This window comes from Lissotriton helveticus, chromosome 10 (genome assembly GCF_964261635.1).
Source record: "Lissotriton helveticus chromosome 10, aLisHel1.1, whole genome shotgun sequence".
NCBI lineage: Eukaryota > Metazoa > Chordata > Amphibia > Caudata > Salamandridae > Lissotriton > Lissotriton helveticus.
Genome location: NC_136071.1, coordinates 669,315,979 through 669,336,380, shown reverse-complemented (window position 1 = coordinate 669,336,380; position 20,402 = coordinate 669,315,979). Strand labels below are relative to the sequence as shown.

Below are 20,402 nucleotides of genomic sequence, written 5' to 3'. Positions count from 1 at the left end.
TGTTCTGGTACTATACTGCAAAAGTTAATTGGTCACTTTTCAGTAGCTGATTTTTTTTATATAGCGCGAACTAGACCCGAGGCATTGGGTATCACAGCGCTGTGCATGAGCATCAGTTTCGTTACAGAAGGACACATTCATTTTTGTTAGGCACGGGGAGAATAAGTGATTTGCCCAGAATCACAGGATGTTGAGAGTCATTGCCGAGACTCAAACCCGGTTCCCCAGGTTCGAGGTTGACCGCTCTAGCCGTAAGGATACATACTCTCCCTGATTGTCATATTGACATGTTAAACATACTCTCCCTGATTGTCATATTGACATGTTAAACTGTTACCAACAAGGTAACATGTTTGCTCAGACAAGATCAAGGTATGTTAAAATGTCAAAGTGTCATAAGAATGCTACCATACAACATGCAAATTACTCTGCATATTTCCAATGGCTCTGACTGTGATGAAAGGCCTTACACTTAGCAATGCACTCTTGGACACTGCTACCCACAATGGTGGCATCAACTTGCGTGAAGCACTTCCATGCTTGTTGAAGGCTGTTTACTTGCTTTCCTCCTCCAAGCTTTATGAATGCTTCTAAGTGCCCATATTGGATGGTTTGGATTCCCACTCAGAGAGGCAACTACAGTTCAAGGTTTTTGGTTGCAGGAAAGAGGGCCTCTTTAGGCTTGATGCATGGTCTTTGACTTCAAGCAGATCATGGTGTTTAGTGTCAAAATATATTGTCATAAAAGGTCTATTATAACTGTTGGTTAACTCCCTAAAGATTTCCATGACAACAAAGTTCCATGATAATTGACGTTAGCCAAAATCCTTGGTTCCATTCACAGCTAGAATTCAAAAGCAGCAGTCCATGGGGTCTGAACTTAAAACTAACCCTCATGAGGAGGTTGGTGGTCAGAGTGCCAATGCTTGGGGGAGCAGAGGTGGCCTATGTGCTGGAGCTATCAGACTTGGGATCTGAGGACACAGGTTTGAATCCCAGTCTTGGTGCTAAACTCAACGTTGTGTGATTATAGGTAAATCACTTAATCCTCATATGACTAAATGTGTGCAAAATGTATTTGTGTAATTCCCACTTGACATACAAAATCCTGAAGATCATCTCTTAAACCCTCACATAATGTACAGCTCTTCATTGCTTCACAGCTAAGTTTGTGCTATATACGTACATACAAACAGCTTTACCCACGACAGAGGAGAATTAGGTGGAATTTGACTTCCTGCGTTCTCCACTTGTCACGTGTCAGCACTTTGATTCCCACAGACATCAGCAACACAAGTGCAAAGAGCCGGTTAGGTTGGCGGTGTGAAGGAACCTGCAGTCACTAATCGACATTCGGATCCCATGATTCATATAAAATCACCGACGGCACCTCCCTTTCACGACTAACAAAACCAGGAACCTCCACCTTTCGCTAATTAAATCATCTGTGTGCTGCATGTGTCTGCCTATTGCTCCACGGAATACGCTATTGCATATACATCTTGAAAGGGTGGCACCATTTTACTCTGTAAAATAAGTATTCCCTTTTGAACAAAGCCTGCCCTTGTGCATCTAGTCTGGCAGCTGCCTCGCCTCTCACCCATAGCCACTTCAGATCCTGCCCTATATTTTTGTACTGATGTATCCCTTTATCGATGTACCATCAGCTAATTATGGCACAGCACTTTGGTTAAGAGCACTTCATATCAATCCATAAATAATGAACACCAAGACCTCTATCTGTTGAGCGCATTAGAATGCTGTCAATCATAATACCATTTGAATACAGACAACACAGATTCCAATGCCGATAAAGCTTTTTGCGAAGAATGTTTTGTACTTACCCAGCATCTGTACTGTTGCCGCAGAGCAAGGCATCCTTACGGCCACTTTGTACGTAGAAGTTGCCTGAAAGGAAATACAAGAGAGAGGACAGTCATATTATCCGTGCGTTGTACGTACTAGTGAACATGCACATAGTCTATGACGCCATCATTGTTTGTTAACAAACCAGTTTCATAGTGTAATCAAATATCAGAAGGAACACAGGTAATAGCAAAAGGTGAGCACTGCACCTCCAGTTTAGCCACCACTCCTCCTTCATTTAGCAGTCTTACAAAACCATTCTGAATCACGACATGTTCTCTCAATTTCCCCCACTATGAATTCACCATGGTCATCAAAACCCACCTTCAGTTCCGGTAATGGTATAAATACCACCACATCAGTTAAGAGTCTCATCCAGGCATCCATTTCATTTTTTTAAAAATCAAGCCTCCCTTGCATTAATCAGCAGTGCATACTTTGGGGTTGATTGTGTAGCCACTTTTTAGGTCGAGACTAGAGGCACCTCTCATGCGCTGCTCGCTCTGCAAGGCATGCTGTATTGGAGTATGCACTGGAAGCCACGCCCACTCTCCGCCCATATTTGTCATTGGCTTGTGCCATTTTCCTTCGTAAATGCTGGCTTCTGATTTGTAAGTAAGCTTGCTAGTTCCTCCTTGGTACCGCCTTGTCTTCATTTGTAACCTCCCAGGTTGACTGGCCCTTTTACTTCTGTGGTTGCATGGTACATCTTCTTTAGTCTGGAAGCACTATTTTGTTTAATGCCTTTCTCCGTCTGTAGGCACGACATGCTTTCCTTCGCGCCAATGTCGCTTTCACTTTTAAAGCAGCCTGGGACAATCGCGGCCGCTTCTTTTCAATGAAATAGGTCTTGTTAAAAATGTTAGAGGCTTTACCTACGTGTTATCAACATCTCCGTTTCAGTCTTTTCTTAGGTGAAGATTCGCATGCGTCGCTCAGAGGGTGATGAAATGATTTAAACAAAATTGGTCTAGCCACAACCCGAAACTCCTGGCCCACTTATCAAAGCCTTGAAGTGAAATTACGAAGTATATAATTCTACTAATGCTACTTTTTAAAGTAGCAGCAACAACTTCTCAAAACTGCTCGCTTGGGACCTCTAGGAGCAGCTTACGGTACTGCACCTAGACATGCAGTGCTGGTGCCTTGCTTGATAGGGATCTCCAGGAGCAGCTTGCGGTACTGCACCAAGAAATACATTGCTGGTTCCTGGCTCACTACGCAAGAATTTACAATGCACTACGTCTGGCATTACTAAAAGTGTGAGCTATTAGCGTTGCATTATTATTTGCATTGCCAATACCTCAACCTGTCAATAATGCAAGACCTATTGCATTGCAAATGTTTGTTTAAAATGGTGGTGTTCCTTAAATAATAGTTATACTATTAGTTTAATTTAAAAACGAGTTCTTTATATAAAGACAGTTATGGATATCCATAGTTTGACTGTGTTTTTGATCACATGCTTGATTGAGGTATTCCTTTTAGTATGCCCAGTACTTAATTTGTAAAAACAAAAAATTAAAATTGGTTGAGGGGCTCAACGTTTTTCTTTGGCACTCACCTTCGGTGTTGCTGAATTCCAGGACTGATGATTAGCAAAGATGTCTTGTTCTACCTTATTTCTCTTTCTTCCACCACTTTGCACTTCCAATCTACTTATCTCACTCTTGCATGATATTTTTAATTCCTGCTTTCGTCCTTTGTCACTGGTTTCCTATCTTTCTAGTTCTTTCTCTCGGTCATACATACGTCCCCATTAAAAAAAACTAGTGCTTGTACCCACTGGCACAGGTTAAGCTCTGCATGATTTTGAGAAATTGTGATCGTTTTCTAAAGGGGTGTCCAGTGAATTCAGCACGGCAGATTCGTGAACGGTCAATGCACTGTCAGATGTTCCCTGCAGTAGATTGACCTTAGTGTCAAGTAGGCGTCTGGGAAAGATTGGAGCTGTCCTCAGACCTCAACCGTTCGCAGGACAAGGACACAAAACAGAACATCTGAGTAAAATTGCTGAAGGCCATCCCTTGCCTTGATATTGGTTGCTGGGATACAACCCAGTCAGCCAGAAAAGGCACACACATCAGCCACAGGGGAGGCTAGACTCCTACAGTAAATCAACTTAAATCCAACTGTGGGCATCACACGGCTCATTTATAAACCAATGTTCTAGTGAAGGGTTATCTCTATCAATATATGCCACGATTCATCCCACTTGCACCTATGGATGACGCCCAATGTCTACCATCAACATCCCTCTTTAAATATTTTGCAGCTCTCTTCAGTTACTTATAATCAAATGTAATATAACATAATATGACTTTTATGTTGAAGGTTAGGTTTGCAAGGCTTGCTTGGAGGAATAGAGATATGAGGTTGTGGTGAGGAAGATGGTTATGGAACATGGTGGGCCAGTTTTTGATCCTGGGTTTTGCACCTGACTGCAATATACTATTCATCATCTTCCCTGAAATCATTCTTAAATATGTTAAACTACATTTTTACTTATGCTTTTGCAAATTCTAGTATTTCTTACTTCCTGTACACCATACAACTCTTTGTAATATTTCCTGTTACAAAGTTAGAATTTCAGTTACTCCCAACATTGATGCCCACTGCACGTTCTCCTCTCTGCGAACTTCATTTACACAGCGAATTTCCCAACCCAGCATTAGTACATTATGAACGAGGTTAACCCGCTTTCTAAATAACACATTTTCTGTAGAAAATGATCCGGTACACTTTTTATACCGAGGTATGCTGTACTGGCCACTCTTACTTCACCCGGTCAACAGGAGACCCAGTCAAAACAAGCCTGCGATTTTTGGACACAACCATACCCCTTCAAGTCTTGCTGCATCACAGTCTCTAAAACACTGTATTAAAATGCTCCACAGTTATTTCCCAAGTCACAGCACTATAATTTTCCAAATAGGAGGTCAGGTTGACTTGTCTGCTTTCTCTTGTGTGGAGAAGGGTGTCGATCTTCCCTTCTCATTTGATTTAGAATATTTTCCTCTACCAGGAGAGACAAAAAGTTTGTCAGAGGAGAAGGGTCCTAGGCACAATACAATGAAATCTTTGCGTAGAAGTTTTTAAAGGCAAAGATCTTGCAAAATGAATCTGATCCTAGGGCATTAACAAGGATGAAAACGGAGGGAGAGGCATGTGGCTTAACATGTACATCTGAGAAATCTCCAGTTATGGTGTGGAATATGTAAGGGGTGGTGCTGCCAAACACGTACGAAACAAAATCCTATTCTTCACAAATTCATAGCTAGAAGCTAACTGAACAAAGAATAACTGAAATGAGTGGGCAACAAGACATTTATCTAACAGCCTTTATAGAGCATTATTCTGGGTCACAAGCAATATAACACTTGACACAGTAAATTTAAATCCAAGCAATTATGACTTGGTCATTTAATTGGAATAAAAGTGGATCTTAAGCCGAGGACCCAAAGAGTGAACAACAGAATTCACGGTATCACTTTGTTCCCGTGTTACAAAGGGGACTTACGATGATATTACGTTGCAGATCCTATTTGTGACAGGCAGGCAGGTACAGTTTGTTTGTGGTAAAGATAGAACTCGAAATCTGCAAAAGGCCCTAATTCAATATTGTTTTTTATTGCTTTGCCAGTCACAGTGCTGGCAGGCTCTGGCACACTTAGATAACTACCTCCTTCTAATAAATATATACATTTGAAATATTTCTGGTTATATAGAGGGAAGTGAAGGTAAGGCTTTTTGGGGGGTCTACTAAAATTGGGCAAGAAACCTCGCAAATTTAAAACTATGGACAGGAAACAACAGCTGTGAGGAGGGACGAGAAACATGGCTTATTGCGTAAACTACTCAAAATCTTTCAATGGATTCCCATTGAATCTAGGAACCCGCTGGTCCAGGGACTTATCATGAGTCGCATTGACTATGGGGCGTGGCTTGGCAAGCCACGATGGCGGCTGTGTCCTGCTGAGGCTCCGCGATCGGGCTAGCATCTTGCCCACTTCCTGAGATCGCCGGGAGCCTCAGCTTACAAAATATACTCCGTTGATGCTTACCTACAGTGGGGCGTCCTCTGGCTGAGCCGCGGGGGCTGCGGACGAGCGACAGGCACCGGACCATCCCTCACCGAAGCCGGAGCCGAGCGCCGAGCACCCAAGATGGCGGACGCGGCTCCGTCTCCCTGATGTGGGCGCCACTGAGAACCTGTCCCTGAGGCGGCGACCCTTGACGAAACGGACAGCTGGCGGCTCCGGAAACCCCAGAACCGAGCGGAGTGACCGTCCCACGGGGTTGCGATCCAGGCCGGGCTGGCTATTACGGCGGCAGTCCGGCACACAAGACGGCGGCCGCTATGCCGGAGCTACAACACACCGGCGCTCCTACACTGACGGGAGCCTGACTCCAGCACCGACCAGCCCGCCGCCGCGGACCAAGGGACGCCGGCGGAAGTGCCGCCTGCGTGACGCTGTGCCCTCCGGGCGCCCACGATCCCACCTGGAGGCGGTGAGTGTCGACCCCTCTCCCCCCCTCCCCTCCGTGGACCGCGGCGCCGACGGCCCAGCGGCCTCCTACCCCCTCTGAGGCCCACCGAGGGATTGCGGACCACATCGGCCCTTGATCGGGAGGGGGGCCAGTACGCTCCTGCCGCCTCGCGCAGCCCGGCGGACCCGGGTGCCTGACCCTAAGATGGCGCCCACAGGGACCAGGGCACCGTGATCGGCGCGAGCTCCACCCTGGAGGCAAGGTGCTCCTCTGACCCTGAGGCGGTAGCACGCCGCGCCGAAGACGCTCACTGACCCGAGCTCCCCCCCGGACCCTCGTCGCCTGCTCCTCGACCCCCGGGGTCACCTGAAGGACTGCACCACGCACCGAGGAGAGAGGGAGCAGGATCCGGCCTCACTACAAACACCCTGTCTTCAGGGAAGCCTGGACTATGGAGGCAGTGCCCCCATGACGCGTATCTCCTGATGCCAGGGCTGTCACCCCCCGCAGCCGCAAGTTACTATTCACGCCCCGAGCCAGCAGGGGTCCCACAGAAGGAAGACAGTGACTGCCCCAGGACCGAGGAGGACTGGGAGCCCATCCTGCACTGAACTGCTGCCTACCCGGATACACAGAGGGGTGGTGGCCTGCTGATCGCGGGGTGCACAGAGGCCCGGGCCCCCCCCCATCTCTGACAGCACTCATGGGGAAAACGAGGACCTCGCAGATGACGGCTGTCCCCGAGACGGCCCTCGAGAGGATGCCACAAACAAGAACATGGACACAAGCCAACGCGTCGCAAACCGACCCCACACTGTCGGCAAAGTTGGATCAGGTGTTGGCGGCGATCGAATTGTCCCGCCTTTCGATGGAGGAGAGATTGGGCGTCCTGACAACGGACATCAGTCTAATCCGCGACGACCATCGCAAGTTGGCGGACAGGGTGAAGGACGGAGAACGGATCGTGTCCGAACTGCAGCCTGCGATGAAAACACAGGAGGCGAAAATGAAGGAGGTCCTACACCGTGTGGCGGCCCTCGAGGAGCGCACAGTGGATTTGGAAGGGCGCTCGAGACGATGTAACATCCGCGTCCTAGGCCTGCCGGAAGGGATTGAGAACTCGGACCCTCTGACATACATGGAGTCCTGGACCAAGTCTTTCACCCCGGAGGCGGAAAGGTCGGCATACTTCTCCATTGAAAGAGCCCATAGGGTCCCGGCCCGGGCACCCAAGCCGGGCCTTCCTCCGCGACCCATGTTGGCTAAATTCTTGCACTTCCGAGACCGCGATGCGGTGCTTCGTGCGGCCCGGACGGCGGGCCCCTTACAAGTTGAAGACCAGCACGTTATGGTGTTTCCGGACTACGCCCGAGAAGTCCAGCACCAGCGTTCCACCTACTTGGATGTCAAGAGGCGCCTCCGCGCAAATGATCTTCAACATTCCCTGCTGTTCCCGGCCCGCCTGAAAGTGCTACACAAGGGGAAAGCCCTCTTCTTTAACACGGCGGAGGAAGCGCAGGATTGGACTGAGTTTCACTGCCCAATAATCCCTAATCCCGGACCCCAGAGAGCACGCAACAACGACTTCAGATGATCCAGACGACGGGGTGCGAGCCGTGCTCGATCTGGACGCCCCAAAAACCAAGCATCATCCCCCACGGGCTCACCCGACCTCACGCAAATCATGCAGGAGCGACGAGAAGCCTTACGAGCGGTGACCGACCTACACGCGTCACCGGTTGCATCGGATTTGGAAGGTCGACCGCACCTGTTCACCCCTGAAAAAGACCGGGACAGTGACGGAACAATGTCGGGGATTGGACCAATCTCCTCCCCCCTCGTCGCGGCGCATACCTTGGACGCTACCCTGGCCAGCCAACCTGGCACCTCTTCGTGATGGATGAACTGTCCACTGTTATATCCTTCTCATGATTGCCTACTGTATTGCGCGACGTCTAGGAGCCTAGACTACTTTGCCAAATGCTTGTAAGCGCTGGCGAGCGATAGACGCTTCTCCTGCAAGAGCCCGACCTGCGTACAGGCCCAGCAGCAACCCACACGCTGCCACCCCCGCAGATATCCGTTGTATTTCTCCCCTAGTGGGACACTAGTTTGGATATACCACCTCCGGTGAGATATCCTCAGTATTGGGACTGTTTCCCACCCAAGGTTCTATTTGTTGTTAATCCCCTTAGTCCCTCCCCCATGACTGTGGAAGCTTGGCGCATAGGTGCACACGTGACACATACACGCTGGCGGCTCTCGGGGGCTGTAAGGGGGTCCCTCTCCCACTCACGACACCCTAAGAATGGCAGTCCCACGCTCAGACATTAATGTCCTTACACTGAATGTACGAGGCCTACACACGCCCAGCAAACGCTACTCTGTTTACTCTTATATTAAGCGCATGTCAGCCAGTATTGCATTTCTGCAGGAGACACACATTGACGCTACCGAACTCACTCGCTTGCAGGTCAAATGGCGAGGGATCTTCTGTGCCACACACTATTCAGCGTTTGCGCGCGGCGCGTTAATCTGGGTCAGGCCAGGTACTCCCTTCCGGGAACTCCGACGGGTAGTAGATAGAGAGGGCAGGTATGCGCTTCTAGAAGGAATACTTGATGGACAGGGAATACTCCTTGGCAGCATTTACGCCCCAAACACGGATCAGGATAAATTCTGGGATCACCTCACAGGCGTTCTGGCCCAGTTCACTACAGTTCCGTGGGTACTGGGAGGTGACTTTAATTGCACACTGGACCCCACCCTGGACCGCTCGCATCCTCCCCCCACACACTCCCCGGCCCCCCGGAAGGCAGAACTCTTCAGGGCATGGACCACGCATTGGGCGCTCACTGACGCATGGCGACACCTACACCCACTGGCTCGCATTTACTCCTTCCACTTGATTCCACACAACCTCAGGGTCCGCCTGGACCGTTTCCTCTGCTCTGCACCAATCCTCCCTAAGATCACATCTACAGATTACCTAGGTCGGATCCTCTCGGATCATGACGCCCACATCATTCGTCTGACCTGGCGCCCCCCGCACCCACCAGTCCCCACCTGGCGCCTCCCTAGGGACTGCCTCTCAGACCCTGTATTCAGAGACGCACACGAAACCAGCATCCAAGACTACTTCACACACAACACAAACACGGCATCGTCGGTACTGGTGGAATGGGACGCGTTTAAAGTGGTGGCAAGGGGAGAATGCATCAAACAGGTAGTAGGGGTCCGCCGCACCTTGGAACGGACGCTCCTAGCCTCAGAGCAGACTCTGGCCGCACTCACTAAACGGCCTGACGACTCGGAGGAGCACGCCGTGCTCACGGCCGAGGCTAAGACGGAGTATCAGACTGCCTGCGCTGACCTCCGAAAATACAATTTTAGGGCTTACGCCTCTAGGGTACATAAGGACAGAGACAAAACTGGAGCGCTACTGGCCTGGATGGCGAGGCAGGACACCGAAATCAAACCAATCGCGGATATTGTCAACCCGGACGGTGTGCTGGTACGCTCACAGGCCGAGATCCTCCTGGCGTTTCAGCGTCACTATGCACAAGTGTACGGGACCCCGGCCCAATACTCCCCATTTTCTGTGGATCGTTTTTTAGACCCACTGACGCTACCCGTAATATCGGATGTGGACAAGCGCACTCTCGACGCCAGGATAAAACCCTCTGACATCACCCAGGCGATACGTGCCATGTCCCGGAACAAAACGCCGGGACTGGACGGCTTCCCGCTAGAATACTACTCGACATTCTCTCCCCTAGTGGCCCCCCGTCTGTCACGGGTGTTCGGGGCGTCTCTTCATCTAGGGAGATTACCCCAGTCACTGCGGGAATCTGTGATTGTCACCTTTCCCAAACCCCACAGAGATCCACTCCACATGGGGTCGTACCGCCCCATCACGCTCCTGTCGGCCGACTGCAAGATCCTGGGGAAAATTCTGGCTGATCGTTATGCGCAGGTCATACGCCCACTAGTCCACCCCGACCAATGCGGTTTTGTTCCGGGGAGGAACACCTCCCAGAACCTCCGCCGAGTCTTCCATGTTCAAGATCAGATACGTGGCAGATTTCCTCGCGCCGCCTGCCTCATTATGGACCTGGAGAAGGCGTTTGACACCCTCACCTGGCCCTATCTCTTCTCAGTCTTGCGGCGCCTCAATATCGGCCAAACGCTCATGGCGTACACACGCCTCCTGTATACCGATCTGACCACGCGAGTTCGTATCGGGAAACGTATATCACCAGCGTTCGAAGTTCGGCGAGGCACAAGACAAGGGTGCCCCCTGTCGCCTCTCTTATTCGCGCTAGCAGTCGAGCCGCTGGCGGTTCGGCTGCGCCTGGAAGGTGTGGAATGGGGCATCCCACTTGCGGACAGCACACATTGCGTATCCATGTACGCGGATGATCTCCTCATATATGTCCGAGACATCGAAACGGACCTGGCCCCCATAGGGGCAACACTGGCGGAATTTGCAGATGCCTCGGGACTACAGGTGAACTGGGACAAGTCCACAGTCTACCCCTTACACCCGAGCCTGCCCCCCCGGGAAGTCGAGCTCGGAGCGCATAAACTCTCATGGTCCGCGGAAGCCCCCCGGTACCTCGGTGTCCACTTGTATCATTCCCCAGCTGACCTTTTTGAGGGGAATCACCGCAAAGCACTTGCCAGTCTGCGCCCGGCTGTTGCCTTCTGGAATAAACTCCCACTAGCCCCAATAGGACGGATAGCCCTGGCTAAAATGGTAATGCTTCCCCGACTCCTTTACCACTTCACGAATTTACCGGTGGTACCACCCAGAACCTTCTTCCGCGACGTTGACTCCCTCTTAGGGACCCTTATCTGGGGCGAGGGCCGACACAGGGTCGCCCTGAAAACCCTCCAACTTCCCACGACGCAGGGAGGGCTCGGGGCTCCGTCCTTCGAGTCATATTTCCTTGCGGCACAGCTCCAATGGCTGTCATACTGGACGGCGGACTGTTACCCTCAGGAGACTGTTACCTCGACCGGCAGAATCGCAGCCCCGGAACTCACCCGTCTTCTTCTCCCGGGCACCAAGCCACGGCGCACATACCCCCTTCAAGTGGCGATAGCGCGCCGGTGCATGATGCGGATCCACCGAATGTCCCCCAATAGACCTCCGTACTCCCCGCTATTACCATTGATAGGCAGCCCCAGGCAGGACTCCTACTTCACGGCTCCGTTCTTCACCGAATGGTCGCACTGTGGCATCACGGATCTGGAATCGCTCTTCGAGGAAGGCCAGATAAAATCACTTGACCGCCTGACCGCAGAATACGGGCTCCCCCCGGGCCAATTCCTCAGATATCGACAGTTGCTTGATGGATACCGACCCCATTTTAATCTCCGTACTGGCGATCCAGATGCACATCCAGTAATACATGCTATCCTGCGTATGGGGGTGGGACGCCACTTAGTCACCTGGCTGTATAAATCCATCCGGGAACTCTCACACGCTCCCCTGACGACCTTGCGAGCTACATGGGAGGAGGACATAGGTCGCGCACTACATGACTCAGAGTGGACTAAAGCGCTTGAGGCCCCAAAACGCGTCTCTAGGAACGCCCGCTTCAAGAACATCCAATACTATATCCTACACAGGGCGTACCTCACCTCAGCGCGATTACAGAAGTTCTATCCCTCCACATCATTCCTCTGCCCCAGATGCTGCTCCCCTGCTGCAGATTTTCGCCATATGTTTTGGAGCTGTCCCGACCTTCATCCCTTTTGGCGGGCGGTACACGACACACTGTCGGAACTAACAGGTCTCACTACACTATCCACCTGGGAATCTAGCGCATTAGGCATCTTTCATGTCCCTAAGCAAGACTCAATGCATAGACGCTTCGTGTCCTTAGCGCTCCTGTTGGCAAACAGATGCATAGCCATGCGCTGGCGATCCCCGGAGGGTCCCCCTATAGCAGCATGGACGGGGGCGGTCGGTAAATGGGCGGCGGCGGAAGAGGATGCTCTTAGAGAGGAAGAAGCCAGGGGAGCGCGTAAATTTCCCATATCCATGGAATGGGCCATGCTCCTCCACAGCTTCCGACAGTCCACACGTGCAGGTGACCCACCTACTCCTCCCCCCCCACCCGAGAGGACCAATAGCATTTACCTAGTGTCCCCCTCCCCAGGGCAGGCTCCCGGTACCCCCTGCATCCTGATTAACTTCCCACCCTTCTGGAGCGCAACCTGAACAGCTCCTTGAGCCCCCCCCCCCCGACGCCCATCACCGGTATCCCCGTGCTTAGACCATGCTAGCGCCCACATGCTTTCCTCCCACAGTTTTGTCCCCCCCGTTCTCTGGTAGCACCGTTATATGGACAGTACAGACCCGATCCAACGCCCTTGAGGCGGGAACTTACATACCTGTTTCCATTCATTGTCCTCTTGGCTATGCAGGCTCACTGTCTCCCAGCCTGCAGACATGGTTGCACGATCTGTACTGAATAATTGGGGAAATGTATATTTGCACCAGTTGTATAAAAAAAAAAAAAACGTTGCACGCATGGCTGAATGTTGAGGCCACATCAGCAGATTATTTACACTGTACCCGTATACTTCGATGCAACAATAAAACAAATAAAAAATAAAAAAATGAGTCGCATTGACTATGGCAATGCCATGTTGTCCTCTGTAAACGAGGATCTACATTCTAAGCTTCTAGTCTTGTAAAATACCGTGGCCAGACTGATAATAAACCTCCCTGCAAGAGCTACATCTGTGCCCAGTCTGAGATCCCTCCAGAGGCTACCTATCAAGAAGTGTTGCTGCTTCAAAATACTCAGATTAGTGAATAAAAGTATTTATGGAGCTGGGCCAAGTTACTTGGCCAAGAAACTTGCCTGGTATCAACCTAGTAGGACACTCAGATCTAGTTCTAAACGTCTTCTCCCCCTTCGTAGAGTCCATACTGCCAGAAACGGCGGCCGATCTTTCTCCTTTCTCGCTCCTATTTTCTGGAACAAGCTACAGCCCCATCTCCCCACCATCACGGACCACAAGTCCTTTTGTAGGGAATTAAAAACTTGGCTATTCAACCATCCATAACTCTGCATTTCCGACTGTCAGTCTCTATGGAGTTCTCGCTAGCGCTATGAGACCCTATGGTGATATGTGCTCTTAACAAATGCCTTTGACTTGACTTGACTTGTGAGTGGGAACAGAAGAAAAGGGCTGGGTTTGGAAATGTGTTAGACTGGACAGAGTCCTTACAAGGGAAGGTCAAAACATTCTAGTTTAAAAAAAAACCATTTTAAATGCTTAAGCATGGCAGCACCTCTGAACGTCTATGATGAGAGGGAACTACCCCAGCTCACTTGTCCATCTTTAATTTCATTTATCCACTAAGGCCCACTGTTCCATTATTGCAACGATAGACGACCATATGGAATCTGAATGAAAAACTGAAATACGGAATCCTACTCTGGTGAATCTTTCTCAAAGAACTGGTTATCATATGTCAATGTCATTCACAAATTGTCGAAATCTGGTGAAGGCCTCTCATGCTGAAAAATGTATCCACATTACTCCTAATGACGATTTCAACTCTCCAAGGACTATGAAAGTAAACTGTGTGTGAATGTGAAGTGATTAGGCTAGGTTTAAATAATAGACTTATGGTCTAGATATTTTTAATTAATTTGTTAATAAATCATGCATTTATGCGATTTCGTTTTTTTGTATAATAAATATACTATGAAAATCCAGACTTCTGTCTCCCATTGTTGCAAAGAAGAATAAGGGGGCATATTATCAAGAAACGGCGTTAAAATGATCGCCGCTTTAGCGGCAGGAAACTGCCGCTAAAGCAGCGTAATGGGCTTGATAATATGCTCTTGTGAATTCCCACAGAAGCCCTTGTTCTGGTGTGAACATGGGCTTCTATTGTAATTCTCAAGGGCATATTATCAAGCCCATTATCGCCGCCTTAGAAACTGCCGCTAAAGCGGCAATAATTTTAACGCAGTTTCTTGATAATATGCCCCATAGTCCAATACCACATTTTTTGATATTATGGTTATATGATCCAAAGTATGTGAACTTTTGATTAGGCCAACCATGGTTATTGCATAGATACATGTAACCCAGTAATACACTTACTTTGCAAAACTTATTCAGATTTTTGCTACACAGAGAAAATATTTTTATCTCGCACATCCGTGCCAGTTCTGAAGGTGTCCCCTTTCTACTGCTATCCTGGGCATAGATTTACCCCTGCTCTTGACAGGAGGATGTATCCAACCGTTTCCAGGGTGCAACTGGTCTGTGGAAAAGTTTGTGGATACCTGCAAAGAACTTGGTGGGTGTTCACATCTTTCCATGGTCGTAATGAAATGAAATGAATTTGTACTTGTATAGCGCACTTATACCCTGAGGTGTCTTGGCGCTGTACACATACCGCTGTGGAACCCTTCCTGGCTTTTCCCTGTGAAATGCCCACTCCTGGGCACCCCCAAGGTGAAGCCAGGCATCCCAGCGCTGTTGGGGCCGTTGTGGAGATTAAGCAAGCTATTGCCCAGAGTTGCAGAGTGGGACCCATGATTTGAATAGGCACCGAGGCGAGAATTAGCAGGTCCGAGGAAATTGAGCCCAAGACCCGCCGATGCAGGATTTGAACCATGGTCCCAGGTCAGACCTCTGCATCAGGGTCTGCCACTCTAACCATTGAGCCACACTTCTCCACTTAACTGCTCTGTAGTGCCCATTCTCCATCTCTGTGGGAAAAAAATACTCATATTTTCAAATATATGTGACTAAATATTTTTCTGGATCTAAATCCCCATTTTGACAAGCTACACGGGGTAAACGCATGCCATACTCACACATAAGTTAAGCTTAGATGCGCACATGGCTTTCACAATTAATTCCTTTGTGATAATCATATGCAACAAATACAATTCGTCAGTCTGCGATGCTTACTATTGTGTATGAGGCTTCAAATCTCCTCCAACATCCGACGCTGTGTTTAGACACAATGAAGTAGTCCTTGCTTGAATGGGCAAATATACACACAATGACGTTGAGTGATGTTTGCACAGCTGTAAAGACTCCCGTGTAACACCTGCTGAACATGCAGGGAATTGAGAAGCATTTCAGTGTATCGTTGAAAGTTTACCTTTCACCAATCATTCCTTTGTGCACAAGAAGAACAGAAAGGAACGTTGAGTCTCCCTGCTCTGTGTGTGAATCTGCAGTTGTACTACCGTGGGGTTTCCTGTAGTTTAAGAGACAGGCAGGAACCTCAACCACTTAAAACCTATTGTAGTACATTTATATGCTCCCCAAACCCTGACCCACCTACTTACCATAACTTGTTTGTTCATAGTGCTGGCTTACACTGTCGGCAACACTCAACAAAGTCTGGACTCAAAGGACCTGCAATTAATCTGCCAACGGATACAATTTCTAACCTGTCTTGAGAATTTAATGAAACAATGATGCAGGCTACAAACATTATTTCGTTGCTCCTCTCCGTCTTTTAAGAGTTTTACAGTTCTAAATAGAAATAATGAATCAAATTTTAATGTGGTACCAGTTGTCTATACTCACTCTTCCTTGGGGTAATTTTTAACATGCAGAGAAAATTGATTTTATGTATTGGAACATTGTAATGGTTTCAACTAACTATATAATAAATAATTTTTCTTCTTTCTTCTTCTTCTGTCGGTAACACAAGCCCAATTGGAAATAGAAAGAAACTTATATGAAGAACACCGCATTAAATGAGGTGGATGGTCAACCAGTGTTGGGTTTAAAAGTAAAAGACGGGGAAGGGCCCTTGACCATTTAAAGTGATTGAGCAATTTCCTGGAAAGTGCTTTTCCAAGTGAACACACAGGACCTGATACTTATGGAAATCCTAGCTAAATAGATTAAAGGAAACGGCAGCTAACTAGTTGAGGCACCTGCGGCAAGTGTGGGCTTTTGATGGCTTGTTCTGGTAATATAAAACTTAGATATCAATTCCTTGCCTCAGTGAAGGAGATCCTAAGAATCGTTTTTTATGGGCTCCTTAATGTCTCAGGTTTAGGATCAGGTGTTTAAGACAGTTGAAAGGAAGCTCGAGCAGCAGATTGAGTAGTTGAGATTCACAAGCTGATTGGAGAAATCTTGAATGGGGACATTTGCCATATATTTGAAGAAGCTACAGCACATATAGTAGTAGGGGCTGCCAATTTCTGCCACATACCAGATAATCTATAGTGATGCATGAGAAAAACATGCTTCTTGGTAGGCCGTAAGAATGTGGAGTCCTCCTGGAACCCTTGGAACTGATCGAGGGTGGTCACCAATAATCTCCCCTTATAAAAAAATGTTTCAAGGCAACCATGCCCAGGACTGGACAGTGTGAATCTGGTTTATTGCATATAGTTTGGTCACGTGGAGTCAATTGTGTATTTTGATATCAAGTGGTACGTGTCTGCAAAGGTTGGCAGGAACACGATTTTAATGCCAATCAACACATTTTGAGTTTGTAACTTAGACCCACAAACTGATTTGGTCAGGCTGAAGGAGTTGACTCTGAGTAAGATGATGTACATAAGATATTTACTGATCCTACAAGACACTGGTGCTTCACTCGTGGATCGGGATTACACCATCTGTATGGTAACACGCAAATGAAACCAGGGACTGTTGTGCTTTAATGCTTACTGTATTATGGTATTATAGTCCCTACTGTATGTTCCCTTTTGTAAAGCACTCTGATATCCTTCGGGATCTTGTTGGCGATATATAAAACTTTATAAATAAAATAAAATACTGTGCTCGTTTTTAAAGCTCTGACTGCGTGGTAGACCAGAGTTGCAAGTGAAGGACTATAATGAGGGAGAAGGCCTTTAACAACTGCTGTATTTGAGGCAAGCGGTACAAAAGGGGGTGGTGACAAAAGGGGGTGGTGATGGACGGAGCATCTGAACCAATCAAACACTCACACCCAGTCAACAGATCTGGGTTTAATCCATCACCGTTCTTTAGCCCACTCTGCCACCCCAGTTCAGACATGGCCATATGCAAATCAGTCTGACCCTGTGCCTCATGGGAAGAGTCCAGCCCGAACTGCCAAGCCATGCCTTCCCTGGACCGGAGTCAAGCTTCAAGGCAAGGACTTATTATAAGGGAGAAGGCCTTTAACAACTGCTGTGACGGAGGCAGATGTGTTATAATGCTGTTAGAACATTGCACCCACGTAAGGTAGAATGTTCTAAATTAAAAATGAAGAACTAGAAAGACAAACAATGGAATGTTGGAGCAAAAGATAGTGAGCCATTATTGGCACCGAATTTCCTCACTGACTCCAAAGGAGCCCTCAACACTCCAATGTTCTAATCTTTCTTCGCTACCGTCTCCTTCAGTGATAAAACCAGTTTTATGAAAAAAGAAACAGCAACTAAATGTTGTGTTAAAGGAAAAGAAACTACCAGAAATAATTTCTTGAATGAGATGCAAAATTTGCATATATGAAATTATATGGTATTTGTATACCACAAAACTAGCCAAAGGGCAGCAGAACGCTGTACAGTACATACTGAACACTGTATTGTGCGCTGCGGTATTCCTTAGATAGGGAAGCTTTAAATGTGGAAAGTCGGCAACAAGTGAAAGCCATATTTAATTTATCTAAAGTAGAGTACTATTTCACTGTTCATTAATAGAAAAACATTGCTAATACATGTGCAGGATTTCTATAAAGTAAGCTAATTTTTTCCACCGAATGCTCTATTGAAGCAGCTTGGAAATAGTTAAAATTCTAAATACATCAAATATACATACATGGTCTATGTGTACTTTAATAAGGAGTTGTGGCTGTCTTTTCACCGCAATACGTTTACAATCTGGCCATTAGAAACGCAAGTCGTTACACCGTCTTGCGCTGGATGGCGATATACACTAAGGAATATTATGATTTACTATTTCAACACCTTCCCTACTGTTACCTAGGCTGGAGTTGGAATAGTAAATCATAATATTCCTAAGTCCAGCGCCCTCCAGCGCAAGTCGTTGTAACGACTTGTGTTGTAATAACTGCAATGTAAATGTATGCATTGTAAAGACCGCGATGTAATGTCATAAATTCTTTTTATAGTACTCAGATCTCAGTGGAGTCCTTTACACTGGCACTACCACCACCTATTGTTGGCAAATTGCTCCTGAACTCTCTAAACACTATTGCTGGAGACCTGGCCCCTTGTTATAACTTTATCTTTCTGCAAAATGCGATTAGGGCAATATGTACAATATGCGTATAATAGTATTTACAGACTGCAGATCTCGAGCCCCAATTATGGAACAGTTTACCATGCTCCCTTTACTATTTTAGACGGTCTTTAACCCCTTCAGTGCTCCTGTCGGCCGTTGGCCGACTGGAGCACTCCCTCCCCAGTGCTGCGCACGACCAACGGCCAACGCAGCCCTGCCCACCCTTTAGAACGCCCGCACCGTGGAGGAAAAACCACTGCGGTTAAGGCTTTAAGTTTCCCTCTGTTCCCTTGCCCTCTTTTCTGCATACATCTCCCTCTCCAAGGGGATGCAGGCTACTAGACACCCGAATGTCTTGGTATGTGGACTGGTAGGTCCTAGATCAAGCTAGATCAAGTATTGCCTGAGAGCAGAGTGCATGCCTATATCTATGGTACACAGTATGTTTCTCAAGAAATGTTCACAAACCGTCAGAGAAACATCAGGCTAAAAAAGTGCATGATTGGGGTGGGGGGATGGTGGGATGGAGAGGGAGCGAGAGAGAGAGAGGGAGAAAGTTTCTCCACCTCCCACATGAAGGTTAGCCAGCAAACCCTGCTACCTTAAGACCTGCTAGTTACCAGAGAATTGCTCTTCTCAAGTTCTTTCTGTCTCATCAGGTTCTTCCATGTATGTAGGTTTAACAAAGGCTACATCTGCTGACCTGGATGTTAAGAGACAGGGACTCCAGCAGAAGGGACTGTCCAGAGGTTAGCCTTGGTGGCGCAGGCTGTCAGAGACTCTAAAACCCTCAGAGCTTGAGATCACCACTGGATGTCATTTAGAAACTTATGTAAAAGGAAGAGGGGCCTGTGCTTGAACTTGGGGTTTTCTATAATGAGTTTAAGCCTCCATGCCTCTGTCCTTAAGGTCTCTGCCTTCTTGACCTACTAACTTGCACACGTTTCCAGGCGACACCTGTCCGTGCAGCATGATTAAGGTTTCTCTGACCGACATGGTCTTTGCACTCGGTTGAACCGAGGAGATAAAGCTTCTGGTGTTCTTTTGTGGACTGGCTTCTCCATGCTTAGGCTATCACACAAACTTGGGTCAATTAGTCGGCTCATATCATAGATATTTGTCGGTGTGACTGTTTATGACTATGGCTTGGCTCAGCAGGGTCTCAAGGCTTCCATTTCTGCCTTGAGCAGGCAGCTGCGGTCTCTAATTTTGATGAGCTATGATTTGGTTGGGGTACCTGTCCTAGTATGTCACTGCTGAGGACAGGTGCACTAGACGTATCACTCTCTCTAGACCACATTCTACGGGTGCACATATGCAAGATACTTATGTTGCAGCAACTCGAGCTTGTTCTTCTACTTTAGTCTCTCGAAAGTAGCTTGTGGTGGTTTAGAGAAAGAGGTGGCTTGTGCGCCCGAGTACTGTTGCATCTACTCTCTAGGTTTTCAGTTGACATGCTGCACATTGACTAAATCTGCATGCATACTAGCTCGGTTGTGTGGTGGTTTTGTTGACCCAACATATATGTTAACGTGTACATTCCTTATAAACCACCTTCCTTCCTGGTACAGACTTGTGTCTGTCTGTCTGGAGCTTGAGCACTGTACACAAGATGTGTGATGGGCTGGGAACTCCTCACAGGGGCTCATGGAATGGTGGAGGGGAGCCATACGGCACGAGGTACAAGGCCATGTTGTGCCTGGATTGGCAGTGGTGTGCCTACCTGCATCCACCTCATGCATTTTGACAGAGGCGTAGCTATCAATAATGCAGTAGGTGCAGTGGTTTTGGGGCCTAGGAGCCTCGGG

At 48.0% G+C, this 20,402-nt stretch overlaps 1 protein-coding gene across 2 annotated transcripts in view; it reads right to left on the bottom strand.

Annotated features, from left to right (window-relative positions):
- The window catches only part of LOC144784447 (sodium channel protein type 5 subunit alpha-like), a 1,060,325-nt gene that overhangs the window by 682,292 nt on the left and 357,631 nt on the right, over nucleotides 1-20,402 (bottom strand). For both annotated transcript variants that reach the window (XM_078663204.1, XM_078663205.1), the window contains exon 8: nucleotides 1,845-1,908. In XM_078663204.1, the coding sequence (XP_078519330.1) occupies nucleotides 1,845-1,908 (64 nt within the window). The remainder of the gene's footprint in view (nucleotides 1-1,844; nucleotides 1,909-20,402) is intronic.